The 17,257-nt window shown below is 46.5% G+C and overlaps 2 protein-coding genes across 9 annotated transcripts in view; one reads left to right on the forward strand and one right to left on the reverse strand.

The window, feature by feature from the left end:
* The window catches only part of KIF24 (kinesin family member 24), an 81,046-nt gene extending 67,462 nt beyond the window's left edge, over window positions 1-13,584 (forward strand). Inside the window, exons 9-13 of the mRNA XM_017657617.3 lie at window positions 2,869-2,940; window positions 4,747-4,856; window positions 8,024-10,249; window positions 11,418-11,511; window positions 12,054-13,584. Of these exons, the coding sequence (XP_017513106.3) occupies window positions 2,869-2,940; window positions 4,747-4,856; window positions 8,024-10,249; window positions 11,418-11,511; window positions 12,054-12,182 (2,631 nt within the window). The 3' untranslated portion in view covers window positions 12,183-13,584. The remainder of the gene's footprint in view (window positions 1-2,868; window positions 2,941-4,746; window positions 4,857-8,023; window positions 10,250-11,417; window positions 11,512-12,053) is intronic.
* A 232-nt stretch (window positions 13,585-13,816) lies between these two features.
* The window catches only part of UBAP1 (ubiquitin associated protein 1), an 87,021-nt gene continuing 83,580 nt past the window's right edge, over window positions 13,817-17,257 (reverse strand). For all 8 annotated transcript variants that reach the window (XM_037009842.2, XM_037009840.2, XM_037009844.2 and 5 more), the window contains 3 exons: window positions 16,211-16,393; window positions 15,453-15,554; window positions 13,817-14,874 (listed from right to left, as the gene is read on the reverse strand). In XM_037009842.2, coding sequence (XP_036865737.1) covers window positions 14,734-14,874; window positions 15,453-15,554; window positions 16,211-16,393 — 426 coding nt within the window. In that variant the 3' untranslated portion in view covers window positions 13,817-14,733. The remainder of the gene's footprint in view (window positions 14,875-15,452; window positions 15,555-16,210; window positions 16,394-17,257) is intronic.

Consider the following 17,257-nt stretch of genomic DNA (forward strand, 5'->3'; position numbering starts at 1 on the left):
TGCAATCAACCATTTCTCCAAGGAGCCTTGGAACCAATATATTTTGAGCACTTACTATATGTTAGTCAGTTTAGTCTTTACAACAACTCTGTGGGATAAATGAAGCAAGTTCTCTTATTCTATTTTATAGATTAGGATTTTGAGGCTCGGATGGGTTTAGTGAATTGGCTAAGGGTCCACAGCCTCGAAGTAAATATCTGTGATTCTCACATTTATTTATTTTTCTTTAATTGAGGTATAGTTGATATACAATCTTATATTGGTTTCAAGTGATTCTCATACTTAAAACCATAGTCCAGGAATCTACTGTCAAACCTGGAAAGAAGTACCTTTGAAGTCATACAACTCTTTGGGACTTGACTATGTCTCTCTCACATGGGAGATAGCATGCAAAGGGGCCTGGGAATAAGCTTTCTAGGATAGGATCAAAATCCCGGGCTCCGTGAGGAGCACAGAGATGCCCCTTGTTTCTTCCTTGAGTATTCCCCTTGGGTCTCCCTTAGTGCTCCATATAAAGTGTACTTCCTATGCTGATTCAGCAGGGCTAAAGGGATTCCAGGGCTCCTAGGGATTGATGGCCACACTTGAATTTGAGGATGTAAGGGGTAGATACAACTCAGGCAGGGTTTAGTTACCTGTTCGTCCCTTTTGAATCTTCTCTATGCTAAAGTTTCATGATATTGGACTGATCTATAATAAAAGAGAAAATTCCCTTTTGCAGTTTTCCCCCAGTATCTGAAAGTAGAGCATTCCTGTGAAATCTTTCCTATAAAAATGGCAAAAAGTGAAGAAGTGATTACCATTAATTTACATGGAGAAAGTATTGGGTGTTCCCAGACCTAAAATATAACCTCTCAGAGATGCAGAGAAATGGGAGCCCTCCTACACTGTTGGTGGGAATGTAAATTGGTGCCAACCGTTGTGGAAAGCAATATGGAGGTTCCTCAAAAAACTAAAAATAGAAATACCATTTGACCTAGGAATTTACCCAAAGAAAACAAAAACCCTGATTTGAAAAGACATATGCACCTCTATGCTAATCGCTGCACTATTTACAATAGCCAAGATATGGAAGCAACCTCAGTGTCCATCAGTAGATGAATGGATAAAGAAGATGTGGTACATACACATAATGGAATATTATTCCGCCATAAAAAGAAAAGAAATCCTGCCATTTGCAACAGCATGGATGGATCTAGAGGGTATTATGCTCAGTGAAATAAGCCAGGCAGAAAAAGACAAATACCAAATTATTTCACTTGTGGAGTATAAAACCAAAGCAAAACAGAAGGAAAAAAATAACAGTAGACTCATAGACACTGAGAAGTAACTAGTGGTTACCAAAAGGAGGGGACGCAGTGGGAGGGGGAGAAGGGGATTAAGGGGCACAATAATTTGCAATCACAATATAAGTTGGTCACGGGGACAGTAGTATAGCCTGGAGAACACAGTTAAAGATTCTGTAACATCTTACTACATTGATAGATAGTGACCACACTAGAGGGAGTGAGGATTTAATAATATGGGTAACTGTTGAACCACTGTGTTCTATATTTGAAACCAATATAAGACCGTATATCAACAATACTTTAATTAAAAAAAACCTCTCAGGCTTTCCTGATACTCTACGACACATCTTGCTAACGGATGCACAAAGTAAATTGAGATAAAGCACAGATGCTCACATACACAGTTCAGAGCTATGGCAGATTGACTCTGGGATGCTGAGTGTGGTCCTTGGGGCAGAAGCTTGGTGGTACCACTCTCACTGCTTGGGATGCACACTGCCTCTAAACAGCTTGCTGCAAAACAAATGCTGAATGCTATTTCACTTTTTGCCTTTTTTTGTAAAAGTGAAAATCTTCAGATTTCTTTTAGTTAGCAAAAACAGGTACTAATGTAGTTATTTCCTAAAAGTAAAGTGGTATAATGTGAACTTTCAAAAAGTGGGGGGTACTTGTACCTTCTTAGACTCTGAAGCTTCTTGGCTAGAGAGGGGTCAGTTTCAGGTCTCTATGGCTGTCACTGAGAACTCTCAAGGCTAATTACCTGTTCCTAGGGAACTCCCAGCACTGGTACTTCCAAAGGATTCCTTCCATCCAGTTCCCTCCCTTCCTTTTCATTGACTGCCTTTTAGCTTAAATGCATGGCTCAGAAATAGATCTCTCCCCATATCCTCCCCACACCCTGGCTCTTCCTGCTCTTTCTGATGGGCATGTTGCCCCTGGAGACTGACATCCAAGTTTCTGCTGGCACTAGGGATGTCCAGTGAGCACTTCTTTGAGCACTTTGAAGGGATTCTACCCAGGAGTAAGTGGCATGCTCTTGTCTTTGGGCCACAGTCCCTATCTTTTTGTTTTATTTTTTAATGAGGAGGTAGACCTGAATGATTTCTCCACAGTTCTGACTCGACAATTTCTCCTGCCCTGTTCAGACCATTTCTATCTGAATGTGTACCTATAGATGTGAAAGTGTAAGCAGGGAGGCGCAGGGAGTGGTGTATTTTCTGAAGTATATCTACAGTTGAGATAGTGTGAGAAGAGGAGAGAAAGGGATCTGGCAAGCCAGAACTGCCAACACATAAACTTAGACTCTGGGACCTGTGGTGGTTTGTCTGGGTTTGTCTGTTCCCTGCTATCAGGGCTAATCCTAGGATCACAGTCTTTAAGTAGAGGGTCCCTTAAGTGGGCACAGTTAACACAGGATGATGTTTTCTGGTCTAGTTTATTCTTCTTGCTGAACAAGAAACTACCAGGGCATTTTGACTTCCTTTTGGAGGATTGCCTGTGTGGTTTATAGAAAAATCTGATCTGTTGCTCTCTATTTACATGTGATATTTGATATGCTTGTTATTTTACCACTCTGCAGCTGAAGGAATGTATCAGAGCATTGGATCAGGAACACACCCACACTCCCTTCAGGCAAAGCAAATTAACTCAGGTAAAGTTACATGTGAGCTTTGAGTTTGTTCTATCTGGTTCATTCATTTGTTCCTTCTTTCATTCATGTGTTCACTCAGCAGAGTACCAACTGCCAGCAAGGCATAATGCTAGGCCGGGTCCGAGCAGGGCAAAGGGAGGACTCATGTTCCTTTCAGGAGATCTCCGCCTAGGAGGAGAAAGGGGCATCCTGAGGCAGATAATGCAGCAGAACAAAGCAGCCCGGTTCCCCCAGGGGCAGCAGTAGTGTGCTCTTCTGATCACCACCCAATAGCTTTCTGCTCATTTCTAATGTAAAGAAACCCATTGATTTAGTGTAGTCTCTGAGCCCTTGACGGAAGTGGGGAGAGGATAGCTGTGCTTGGTACTTTGTTAGCTGTAAGACCAGTGTTCAAGAAAAAATAACAGCTGCAGTTAAAAGAATGAGATAGATTTTTGACATGTACTGATAGGAAAGATGACAGATCTATAGTTTAAAAATATGAAATGAAGGGGCAAAAAGCCATACAGAAAAATTATGCACATGTTCTGAATGGTAGAATTATAGATGATTTCCATTTTTCTGTCATGAATATATACTTCTTTATTAGTGGAAAACACCAATAGATAAGCATCTATAATGGCTGCAGAAGAGTGGTCTATGAAGGGGTCTGCCTACAAACAAATGCCGTGAGACATTTATGGATGCCCCGAGTTCCTGTCTGCATGGAGTTCTGTGTTCAGACTCAGTAGCACTTTGGTCTAAGTGAGGATCTTTGTATTCTGGGAAAGGTTTTCACTCTGTACAGCTAGACCAGCAGCTTAACAGGGCCTGAGGAGGAACCTCTAATAATACAGCTCCTTCCTAGTCAGAATTAGTGATCTGTGAGTTAGATTGTGTCTTCTCAAACACTATTTCAGCCAGGGACCCAGGAAGCCCTTCTTACAGGTGGTTAGTCCTGACTCTGACATTAGCTCTGTTACGTTTTTAAAACAAATCCCCCAACCCCAGAAAATGTTTTCCTATTTAATTTTTTAAAATTTCAAACAGTACATACAAATACAAAGAAATTGGTAAAAGGCACCTGAAAATCCCACCTCCCTACAATAACCACTGCTACATTTTGGTAAACATCCTTCCAGGCATCTTTCTGCCCACATATCCATCCACACATAGATCCACTTGTAGTTATAGAATCATTTACCATTTTCACTCAAAGATAAGTTTTAGATCTTTCCATGTACCTAAGTACAGATTATACATAATTATTTTTAGTGGCTGTGTTACATTCAGTTTGCAACTTTTTAGTTTGTTCCCTATTTATATGGACCCTTAGATTTTCCAAATTTTATTACTATGGTAATGTTGTAGTTAATCTCCTGTGTGTACATTTTTTTAAATCATATGAACAATGCCACTTTAGGATAAAGTCCTGGGAGTATGACTGCCAAGCCAACAGTGTGCACATTCTTCATGTTTTGAGACTTACTGCCAAACTGTTTTCCCAAAAGCTTTTACCAGTTCCTGGCACATGGTACCAGAGTGGTGTAACAGTGTAGGAAAGTGCCCATTTTCCGAGACTTTCACCAGGGCAGCTGCTCACCTCATGAGTCTTTCTTAATTTTGTGGGTGAAATATATTTGTTTTTCTAATGGCTTGTTTGCATTTTTTTTGATTAGTGGTGAAGTGAGTGTTAACTGATCATTTGCATTTCTTCTTTTTGTGAATTGCCTTTTTGAAGAAGGGGTGACTCTGGCCCACTGTCCTGTACACAATAAGTAATCAATATACCCTTTGACTCAAGGACCTGCCTTCTGTTTCGGGCAGGTCCTGAAGGACTCTTTCATTGGCAATGCCAAAACCTGCATGATTGCCAACATCTCACCAAGCCACGTGGCCACTGAACACACTCTGAATACCTTGCGCTATGCTGACAGGTGAGTTGCTCTCAGGTAGCAGGTGTGTGTGTGTGTGTCATATACACATAGAGATCTGACCTTGAGTTCCACATGGTTCTTGGGGCCATGATCCCATTACCAGTAGAATGTGCAATTGGTGATTTCAAGAATGTGACCTGGTAGGTCCTGCCATTTTACAAGTGTGAATATGACAAAAAGGTGATGCATGCCCTGGTTCAGGAGACAGCTCCATCAGTGGCTTTTAAATGGCTAGTGGGAGATGAAATCTTTCTCCAGAGTGGAAGACTCAGTGAGTTTTTTTCCTGCTAGCCTCAGCCCTAATAGTAAAGGACAGAATATCTGTTTAACTTGTCAGGGCAGGAGCATTAGAGCTATGTAGGTCCAGAACAGACCAACCCAGATGTATTACAGAAGGATAAACTGAGGCCCAGAGAAGTACAGGACCTTTAAAAGAGCACATTAGGAGTTGGTGGCAAGGCCAACACCTCTAACCATGTGGCCAGTGTTTTCCGGGATTACTTTGATGTCTGCTACGCTCCCTCTCATCTCTCACCCTGTGGTTATGTATGTCTCCAACAGCAGGTGAAGATGCTATTATTACCATCCTTCCCTCTGGCTGCTTTGCTGCCTGGTCCTATCTTCCATCCTTCTCTTTGGTCTCCCAGAAGCTATCTCCAAGATTAGCAATCTGTTTGAGGGAAAACCTGTTACTTTTTTTCTTTATTCCTATTGAGGAATATTTTATGAAACTCACATGGAAGGAAAATTGAGCTATCATTTAAGTTATATGAGAACAGGAAACCTTGCCTGTATTTTTCTCCACTGTATTTACTGCCCAGACAGTACTTGGTTCCTATTAGATATACAATAAATATTTGTGAATAAAAGGAGCCCCTCCTGGCTGTCAGGGCTTGAATGAGTCCCTCCTTGTACTTTATCTCATTTAACTAGGAGAGTTTACAAAGTGGTTACAAGAGTGGGCTCTGGAGTCAGACTGGGCCAATACTTTGCCTCTGCCACTAGCTACATGACCTTGGGCAGGTTTTCTGGGCCCCAGTTTACTTATCTGAGAGGGGATAATATTAGCACCTACTACATTATGTGTTCTGTGAAATACTGTGTTATGTGAAGTAATGAGGTAATATGTAGGAAGGGCTTAGCACTACATTGGGCACATAGTGAGCACTCAATATACATTAACTTAACAATGGTGATATTAATAGGTCCCCCAAATAAGTTTCCTCAAAGGGGAAATATACAATTGCTTGAAGTAAGAACTTCATCATTAGGAACAGAGAACAAGAAATCTCTCAGCACCTCAGTAAAGGAAGAGGAAAATAAACCTTTCTCATAGGGGATATATTGAGTATAATTGAGAAACTATTTGAAATCATTTTGGTTTAAAAAAATGGAAAAAGTGCAATAGAAATAATCTCTTCCATTTGAAGCAGTCTCTGATAAATTATTGAAAATAAACATGAATGCCATTTGTTTTATGTGCTTAGCCTAATGAAGTTAATTTGAGGTAACAACCTACATACACACAGGGTGAGGATTATTTTATTGCTTAAAAATTTCCTTTTCTGCTTTAGAAGTTTCATCTCTCCACATGCTTGAGCAATGTTGCTTAAATAGTCCAAAAGTAAATTTCCAGCTGGAGCCCTAACAACCATATCAGAAGATTGCTCAGTGACAGGAGTGATTTTGGTAACAGAGTACATTGGAAGCATTTAGCATCAACGACCAATTTACATCTAAGATTTCTTCAGGCTTTCTAGATTATTTACTCTGACTCCTAGGAGAAAATTGTAGTATTTCTCTCAATGAAACTAAAATACTTAAGATTTTTATAACAGGAAGTAGACTTGCTGTGGTACCTCTCAGCCCTTTCCTTGTATGTACGCCGTATTGCAACACCTAAAAAAGGCCCATGGACACAATTCCTGTATCTTTAGTCACATCCTACCTCTCTCTTTGCCTAGCCTTGTTACCTGCCTGCCTTGCCTTCCCCTAAAGGGAAGATTTAAATCAAGTTTTAGTGTCAGGCTTACAATCTTAGTTTTTAGAAATGGCCAGAGGGGTCATTTATCTACCTTTGAGGATTAGATTAAAACCAAAACAATGGAAAAGACATTTTCTGGGAGCCCCCAGGAATAAGTACTGATCTCTTCTAGGAGATTTTAATGTAGAATCTGCAAACCACAGGACAATACTATTTTTACTTGATGTCTCTTTGTAATTCCAAATTCTTAAACTGTTTTAATTATTACAGAGTAAGAGACTGATCTTGACAACTGAATCCTAGCAGAGACCTAATTCTGGATTTTTCCATGTTCTCTAAAATTCCCTTGTGGACTAGAATGTGTCTCTATCCAGGGGTCATTTGGCAGTATCTAGAAACACCTGTGTATCTAGAAAGTCCCTTGTGGACTAGACTCTGTCATCTTCCCAGGGGTCATTTGGCAGTATCTAGAAACCCCTGATTGTTGTGACTGGGGCGAAATGCTACTGGCATCTAGTGGCTAGAGGCCAAGGACACTGCTAAACATCCCACAGTACACAGGACAGCTCCCACCACAAAGGATTATCTGGCCCAAAATACTGCTAGTGTTACGGTGGAGAAACCCTGGGAATGGACACATCATTTTTCCCTTAATGTAATTAGTACAAACCTGCTTATTGCTAGAGGGCTTTTGCTTCCTGAACTGTCCAGCATGTTTGAGGGAACTAATTTTCTCAGAGAAGCCTAAGAGGAAGTGGTCTGCAGGAAAAGTGGGCTCTGATTGTGGAAAAGCAGGTGAGTGGTAGACACCAGGCTCCTGAGTTGGCCCATCTATAGGAGCGTGGCGTGGGCCCTACATTGGATGTACTATAGTTCTGAGACTAGGTCCCCTGGCCTGTCCCTCACATGGGACTGTGGTATTTGCAACACTCTTCTGATCATATAATGTTAGGTGCATGTTTATATCCTCAGGGAAGACCCCAGACTTTTTTGTTTAGGTAAAGAGAGGTAGGTATCTCATGCTGAAACAAATCTCCCCGTTTCCTCTTATTCTTCCCCAGATAAAAAGAAAACTCCAAATCCTTGTAATACTTTTTTTTGGTTTTTGTTTTCCCTGAAAGCTGTAGAAAAAGAATATAGAATATGCAAAAGTATATATTTAACATAAAATGGTCATTTACAGGGTCAAAGAACTAAAGAAAGGCATTAAGTGTAGCACTTCAGCTACCAGTCGAAATAGGACATCTGGAAACTCTTCTCCGAAACAAATTCAGACCCCCGCTGTGGTCCCACCAGACAAGTGCTCTCCAAAACGAGTCAAGCTGGGGCTTCAGCAGTCGCTCACCATGGCACATGGCTCCACAAGAGGGAAGGCCCGTCCTCTGGCCAGCCACTCACCCAACATCCCTTTTGCATCTCTACCCAAAGTCCCTGGTAAAAGGCACGGCTCCAGAGGGAGTTCTCCCCAAGAGTGGGTCCTTCCAGCCAGCCCTGTCAAGGGGAGCACACGGTCTGGACATTTAACCAAAACGAGAACAGAAGAGTCAGCTCCACTGTACTCTGAGAAAAATCAAATTGGCAACAAAACTTCCAGCAGGGTGGAAAGCAGGGCCCCTGGCCCAGGCCTGGTGCATGGCAAACCACACTCCAAGTGCAGGAACGTGCCGACCGCGCGGCCAGTGCAGAAGCAGTTTGTGTCACAAGTTGCGCTCTCCTTTGGCAACATCTGCCACTTAGCAGAGTACAGTCAGGGCAGCTGGGCAGGTATGCCTGCCAGGCCAGCATCTGAGGCTTGGACAAGCATCCCTCCACGCCAGCAGGAAAGGGAGGAACATTTGCGCTTTTATCACCAGCAGTTCCAGCAGCCACCTCTCCTCCAACAGAAGTTACAGCACCAGCCACTGGAAAGGTTTTTATGCAGAACCCTAGAGGGGCGGCTCCAGAGTGAGGCCCCTCCTTCCTTCTGCTCTTATTCCGAGAACAGTGATGGAGCCCAAGTTGAGGACCTTGATGACAGTGATTTCAGTGAAGATTCTTTCTCACATGTGTCCAGTCAGAGGACCACAAAGGAGAGAAACACCCTGGAGACTAATGAAGGCTCATTCTTCCTTCATCAGAGGGAACAAGGTCCTGATGAGCAGGTGGCCGAAAGGCAGCTGAGTCTGTTTTTCAGCCCTCAGACAGATGATAATGGTCAAAGAGGAAACTGGATGTTTTCCAGGGACCCCACGAGCCACAGAAGAGCAGCACTGAATTATGGTCACAGCCCAAGTACGGTGCCCTTGGACTGGAGCAAAGAGAAGGACTCCACCTCCTCAGGGTCTTCTCCAATGGAGAACCTGGCAGAGAAGCCTTACTGCTCACAGGTAGACTTTGTATGTAGCCAGAAAACAGATGGCAGCCCAGCCTTTGATCTCAGACAGGATGCCTTCAGAAGTGAAGGTCCTGGGCAGGCTGAGGGCAGCTCATCATCCCTGGAGGAAGGTGGTTTCACTTTCTCACTATGCCAAGTTACAGTTCCTGGATCCCCAGGCCAAAGAGACCCAGTCAGCACACCTCTGAGAGAAGTCAGCGAAGATAGGCTGGCTCTGGCAACCAGAACAATGAAAAACAATAACCCTTTCCAAGGAGAAGGCTCTAGAGGGGAACTAGGCACGTGTTCCGAATGTGCTTCTGGACTGATGGCTCCTCTCACTGTGTCCCTCCTGGAGAACCTAGACCATGAGTGCTCTCCTCCTTTGGACCATCTGGCCAAGGATGAGGCTGCACACAGTCTACTGGCAGTGGGTACAAAGGGGCCAGCTGGGAGCTACACAGGGTCATCTGGTGATCAAGAGGCAGTCCTGCCAGTGTCTTTAGCAACTGGGCACCTGTGGCTGTCATCATCTCCCCCTGACAACAAGCCTGGTGGTGATCTTCCAGCTCTGTCCCCATCACCCATCCATCAACACCCAGCTGACAAGCTGCCCAACAGGGAGGCTGACCTGGGGGAGGTCTGCCAGAGCAGAGAGATTGCACTCTACTCCCAGCAACACGGAGACAGAGCACAGTATGATGCCAATGCTGAGGGGACAGAGCTGGGCAGCTCCCAGGGTTTCCCAGGAAAGCCCTTCCCCAACACACATAGTGGGGTACCCCACGGTGAGCCTACACTCATTCCACAAACAGGAAGTAGTGATGTGGCTGACCAGCCCTGGGCCCAGGACAGAAGGCATCCAACAGGGCTCTACTGGCAGGAGCCAGGTGTGCGCACAGACCCTGTCAAGTTGCCCTGCTACAATGAGGACATTACGTGGCTCAAATGCAGGATGATCCCCAGGTGCTTAGCAAAGGCAGGCTCTTCCCTGGTCCCCAGCTGCTCTCCCAAGACGGCAGGGACACTCCATCAGCCCACCCTGGGGCATGCACAGTAAGTTAGACTTTCTCCCTAACACCTGATTCCCTCTGGCGCCCCTACTCCTACTCCAGCTTACTGTTTTGTCTATGATGGGCATGGCTGTAGTTGGCTCAGTGTCAGAGCTATACTGCAGTGAGAGAGGCTTTGTCCAGCTTCTCAAGGGAGCCTGCCTAAAAGCGTCTGACACGAACAGCAGGAATAATTTATTAAAGCAGGTCTGTCAGAGTGGGTGGATCCTCAGCCTAGAAAAGCCTTAAGCAAGCATATGACCTGTGGTTAAGATCAGAATCCTCCTCTCCATTCTGTTTGGTCTGTGTTCCTGGAAGTGCTGCCCAGAGACAATGCAGCTGCAGCCTTGTGACTCCAGAGCTAAGACCGCCTGGGCACCTTCCAAGATGGGGAACGTGAAAAACGGGGTTTGGCTGCTTTCCACAAAGGATGCTCTGAGCAGTGCAACAGAGATGAGATGGCAGTGCAAAGGATGTGAAAGACAGGAGGTGGGGAGATCCTGGAGGGCCCCCCTCCACATAAGAGGCCCAGGAGTTGGAGAGCAGGGTGGCCTGTGGGAATCCTGTAAGGTTACAGCCTTATGCTAAGGCTCCTGATACCAAGGCTGGTTGCCAGGCTGGCTGTGTGCCTCCTGCCCACTGGGCTCAGGCCAGGGCCATGGACAAAGAGAAGGACATTCAGGAACACACAGCTGAGGTGCCTGCCTGTCGCAGGTGGATTGTCTGTCTCCAGTGGTCTCCACCCATCAGCAAGGTCTGACAAAAAGGCAGAGCCTCCAGCTTCTAGCTCAAACCCCCTGCTTTGGTATCTGGACCCCCTTCCCCACTCAATGACAGCAGTGCCAAGTGTCGCATCCTTGAGCCTTTCTGCAGGAAGCTGTAGGCAGCACTGATGTAGAAGCAGCACCCAGGCCTGTCCCTCAGTGTACCTGGGGAGGTAGGAGGCAGCTTGAGAAGCCCACCCCTCTCCCAGTATTTTGTTGGTACTCCTTAGTTTCTTGACAGTCCTAAGAATAGATAAGGTGGGCGGTGGTGGTGGGCTGGCCCTGGTCAGAGCCTTGACCACTCTGGGTAGAGGCAGCTCTTGGCCTAGCAATGAGGCCCAGCTCCAGAAAGCTGTTCAGGAGAACAGAAGGCCCAGAGGATCATAGTGTCCCCTCTGGTATTCCCAGGCAAGCGGTCATCCAAGCACACCAGGAACAGCTGGATGAAATGGCGGAGCTGGGCTTCAAGGAGGAGACCCTGATGAGCCAACTGGTTCCTAATGTAAGTGGCCTTGGCAGGACATGCAGGGGCTGTTGGGAATTAGCCAGCAGCAAGTTTGATGGTCGCCCTTATCTGTTGTGGTTACATGTGGGGTAACGGTCTGCTATCACACTCTAACCATTTTTGAGGCCTTGAGCCTACTTTTGCCATCCCTCTCAGATAGTTGAAGGGGTGCAAGGACAGGTGGGAAATGGTGCTTTATTGCCCATTTCAAGGCTAAAACATTTCCAGCCTCTGTACGCCTTCATTCTGCCTTCCTAGTGGCTTGTTGGGGTCTCTCTGTGACAGCAACAGTGACATGCCATGTGCAGACCAGAGGTACTTATACAAAAACACCGCTTTGCCCTGTAACATACCTCTCTACGTTCTCAAATGCACAGAAGCTGGCCCTACCTTGTGCCACAGTACCTGTCCTGAAGGTTTTCCAGGAAAAGGGGCCTGGGCTCAGAAATGTCCCTGTAAGAGAAGGGACTAGAAAAGTAGCTCTGGTAGAGGGCCACCAAGAGCATAAGCTTCCATTTGTCCTTTGTTTCCTTTCTCAGAATTTTGAAGATTTTGTGACCCAGTTGGATGAAATCATGGTTCTGAAATCCCAGTGCATCCAGAGTCTGAGGAGCCAGCTGCAGCTGTACCTGGCCTGCCATGGGCCACAGGCCTACTGCAGCCCCTGAGAAAACAATGGTGTCTGAGAGCAAGGTCCAGTCTAGGGTGGCAGGAGCAGCTCAGGAAGCTGTGCTGGGCTCTCAGGGACTGGATGGGCCTCTGCCAGGTCCTCTCTGCAGATACCAGAACCCATTCCTCAACCACATATGGCCTTGGTTGGGCCCCAGCTCCTCTCTCAGGACCAAGCCAGTGTCCCTCAGTTCCCAGCACAGGAGCATCTGTAAGAAAGGATAGACCCATGCAAAGAACTTAATATGCCCCCTCCCTTTTCTTTAGGGCTGGAAGAGAATTTGTCTTACTCATTGTTTATTTGTGGAAACACTTTTAAAAACTTTCTGAATTTGAGGCTCAGAGGATGCGGTGGCCAGTGGTAACCTAGCAGTCAGAGATCACAATCTGGGAAGGAAACATGTTCAGCCCACAGGCTTTTCAGCCAAATTCAGTGCCTTTCTTTAAGACTTGGCCAAAAGCTCAAACAGCGGTGCTAGTGGAATGGGGGAGTGAGCTCTGCCCCATCAGCCCTTGGAGATTGATTTGGGACATTAGGTTGGCTTCTGAAAATGTAAAATGAATAAACTTTGACGTGTCTTGAACAGCAAATACGGGACAGGCTTTATGCCTCCAGTTTCCCTCCCTGCCTGCAGTCAGCACTGACACCGAAGAGGGTGCCCATGTCAATCACTGCATTATTATTTATTCTCTTCCCACCTATGCCTTTTGCTGGCCAGTAGCCCTCATTCTCCTGTGGCAATTCCCGGTTCCTAAGACTCCTCACCTGCCACACACATCCCTCATGGGAAAGCTGAAGAGCTGGAGGATCTCAGGGCAGTCCATCTCCTGCCCTCACCTTCACCCAGGATCTCCCCTTCTCAAGGGCCTGTGTTCAGCATCTTGGCATTGAATGAGGGAATTTAAGCGGCAGAGATGGGCAGCTCTGCAGCCCGACCACCCTTTTACAATCTCTGCCATACTTGATCAGACCACCAGAGGGCAACCTCTTTCCAGCTTGGTGCTTCCTGACCCAAAGGTTCTACAGCCTCTTCTCACATGGATCACTAAAAATTAGAGACCCTCACTCCCGGATACTAGCACAAGGCCTGTGGGATGGTATGAAGTATAAGAAGAATATTTAGGGATAAATCTAGTTCTATCAGCTACAAGAGAGCTGGTGAAGCAGTCTGAAGCTACTCCTGCCTATGTCTCAAGAGAACATAAATGTCTGATTCTGCTCACAGGAAAAGGGATTTTTTTCCCCTCATTTCTGGGAGACTCTCCCAAAAGCCCAGCCTATCTCACCTCCACAGTCTTTCAGGAAGGCATAATCCCTTTGCCCAGAGACAGCAAGGTGACATTTAAATAGACCCTTGTCGGGGCTTGCCTCTGCCAACCACAAACCTGGGCAGACTGGAAGACCAGCTCCTGGGTCCCACAGGCCTATAGTGGGAAGAAACTACAGAAATGACAGAAAATGGTTAGGTCCTGTTCCATCCCTAGGCAATCCCTTCACCCCCAGCCCTCAGTAAAACAGCCCTTGGCAATAAAAAAATTATCACAAGAAGACATACCTTTTAAATTTTTATTAGTAGTTCTTTCTGAAGAATCAAAATAGTTAGCAAATTACTTTAAATTCATCAAGACGGTATAGCCTTTGTATTTAGATCTTTAATGATATATAACATAATACAAAACAAACCAAAGAGACTCATTTCTATGACTAGGTGTTAGGCGCGGTGTCATCCTAGAGCAGAGGGCTGGACAGAGACTGTTCTCAAGGAGAACCAAGGTGGCAATAACGCTGGGCAACTAAATCGCAGCCTATTTATCCCCCACTCAATGTGCCAGGAAGGGGTCAATGGTTTCTTAAACTGGTAACTGTTTCCTAGAGCAGGGGGCTCTAAATTCCTGGGTAGCACAGGATTGTGGTGCAAACCAAGCCAAAAGAAGGACTGGGGTGAGGAAGCACGGTGAAGTGCCTGACAGAGAGGCAAACTCAGGGCCCCACAGGGAAAAGGGCATTCTTTGCACTGCAGAGACACTGCAGAACCAGTGTAACACTAAGAGACTTTTGTTAAAAGGGGAAAAAGAAAAACCCTGGAAGAACCTTTCAATTGCACTCAACTTGGACTAGAAGTCAGTCCACCAGTGCAGGGGAGGAAAGCATCTAGCCCCACAGCAGCACGGAGAGTCTGGTCCTTCCACCCGTTCTCCCTGACTCCTTTCGGCACCTAGGCCAGGTTTCGGCTGAGGACATACAGACTCCAGAAAGAACATGGAAGTCTCTCTGGAGGGCCATAGTGGGAAGGACACTTCTCAAAATACAAATACATTTAATATGGAAGGAGCCAGAACAGTTCTGGGGGCATTCACGTACCCAAATCTTCCCCATTTTCTCCCCAGCTCAGGGCCTAGGCTCATAGAGACAGGCAAGCACAGTCTCCAAACCTGACCTTCATCCCCAAAAGAAAATCTGGAAGTATGTCCCTTCTTCCCCACAGGTAGGGGTGCCTCAGGGCCTCCAGCAGGGGTGGTTCCGTGGCAGAGCCTAGGCTGGGCCTGGTCTCAGCTGGCTCCCGCCCGAGCCATGAGGTCTTCCAAAGCACTGTCCTGGTCATTGTTGTGTAAGAGGAGAACTTCCTTAATGTCTTTCAGTTCAAAGCCCATTTCCTTAAATTTGCTCATTAACTGAAGAAACTCCATCATCTAAGGGGTTGAACAGAATACAGATTGAAGAAAGGGGTCTGGTCACACAGCACAGCTGAGTGGATGAATGTGTGCATAGGGCGTTGCTTAGGGGCATCTGCATCCTTCACCAGAGCCTCAGGTGCCACTCTAAGGTCCCTGAGCAAGCAGAAGAGGGCTGTGGAGGAAGCTGGGGCCAACAGGTTGACACCACAGCCCATCATCCTTCGGGAGCCATGCCCAGTCCCAACTCTTGCTGACCTTTGTTCAGGTCCCATCACCCAGAGTCACATTCCCACCAAGGCAGGATATTGAACCCAGAAATGACTGCTCTCCAGGGAGCAGGCTAGGCAAAGTGTCTATTTCTCCAGTCACCCTCACGTATGTGGTTTTTTGCCCAGGTCATCTTTCCCTTCCCTTCCCTGGAATTCTAGATTTCAACCCAAACTAACAAAATATCTGGACACTTGAAAGATTCCATGCTCTGACTGCCTCAATCTGCAGTAGGGAGAGGGGGTTGTGGGCCAGGGGTAAACCTCAGGACAGACTATTTTGCCCCTCCTTTCCAGAGAGGTCCTGTGAAGCATGAAGATTCCTACCTTTTCCTCTGAACACTGGTGCATTTCCAGAGCCTCCTCCACTAAAAGCGGGTCGAAGCCCTTCTCACAGAGCTGTCCATGTGCAAAGAGATAGTCAAGAATCTAAGAAAAGAAATGAAGTTTGAACACCTACTGCCACAGTGCTCTGCTTCCCAAGCGTCTTAAACCAGCTAGTGTGATGTCTGCTTCCCAGTCCAGCTATCAGATGCTGGACAGACCTTAAACTGTATCCAACACAGCAGGACCTCAATGACTACTTGCTGAACAGACAGGCACACACTTGTGAACATGAGGAGCCATTTTTCAAACAAGTCTCTACCACAGCTGACTCCCATCTCCTAGGATTTCGACTCCATAGCCTGGGAAGGATATTCTTCTGAGAAACAGCCCAAGTCAGAAAATGCCCTCAGGTTTAAAACTCCAGTACCCTATTCTGGAACTCCCTAGAGGTAGCTGTGACAGGGAGTAAACATTTCTGGAAGGAGACATGTGACTTTACCTCAGCCAAGGGAGCCCTCTTAGGAGGGGCAGAGAAAGCAGTAGCTGGGTAAGAGTCCAGCAGCTCCATTACACCTAGGGCTTTCCCTCAGCAGTAGTACTGCTGCTAAGGCTGCTAGTTTCTCCAACAAAGCACCCTAAGTCCCCCCAAGCTCACAGGAAAGAACTCTGGTGCTGTGAGTCTGAGGGGCTCTAGGAGAGACACAGGCCTTTCTCCTGACTGGCCACCCCCCCACCCCCCACCACCACCAACCACTCACCTGCTCGATATTCTCTCCTTTCTTCTTCATGGCTCTCAGAACACACTCATATGAGTAGCCCATGTTGACCACTGTTTCCACACACTGCCGCTCACTGGGGGACAGTGTCTGCAGTTCAGAATAGGCCTGGGGACAGCTAGGAGTGTTGGGCACTTGTGACACTGAGAAATTAGGAGGTGTGACCTGGTAGTAGAGAAACAAGAGGATCAGACAAGAAGAAAGATGTGGGCACCAGAAGACACATCACTTAAGTGGCTCAGTCCAGGGGTTGCCATTCTTGACACTAATCAAATCCCCAGTTGAGCAGTCTGCCTCAAAGAAAAGGACCAGGATGCTGGCCAGACACCCTGAAGAGAAATGACAGGGGTAGGAGAGCTGCAGCTGAGGGACAGGATGGGGAGACAGAGCAAGTGTGGCTGTCCCCTATTCCCCCACCCTCATCCCACATTGCAGAATGAGAAAACCCCACAACAGCCACATTCTTCCACACCCAACCCCCTGGGCATGTTTGGAGACCACCCACAGGACTGAGGCCCAAGATGACTGCTGTGATTTCTGTCTGGGATTCCATCCTCCATTTCCAAGGTGGTTGTGTGAAAGGGATCATTCACTTCAAAAACCCTCACTCTAGGGCTGACTCTCCCAACAATGTCTCTCTCCCTCACTTCTATCACTGGGCTGGGCCCACACATGGCTAGCTCAGGGCCCCAGAGCTTTGAGGGCACTCCACCTTTCTCCCACACCAGGCACACTGTGCTTTGATTTCTGGCTACCATTGCCATCCTTATACAACCAGGACTGAACAACTATTAGCCATACCAGGCTGGGCCCTCAAGGATAGAATGTGGACTCTAAGGCCCAGCCTCTACTGCACTGGCTACAGGCAGCCTGTTCCCTGCTACTATACCTTACTAACTCCAGGCTGATTAGGGTACAGATTCCCACAATTAACTCCTCCCACTACTTCTGATAATGAATCAGACCCACAGCATGAAGGCAGTTCATTCCCTTGGCCAAAAAACCAACCATGATGGAACAAGGTCTCAC

The sequence above is a fragment of the Manis javanica genome, chromosome 2, assembly GCF_040802235.1.
Source record: "Manis javanica isolate MJ-LG chromosome 2, MJ_LKY, whole genome shotgun sequence".
NCBI lineage: Eukaryota > Metazoa > Chordata > Mammalia > Pholidota > Manidae > Manis > Manis javanica.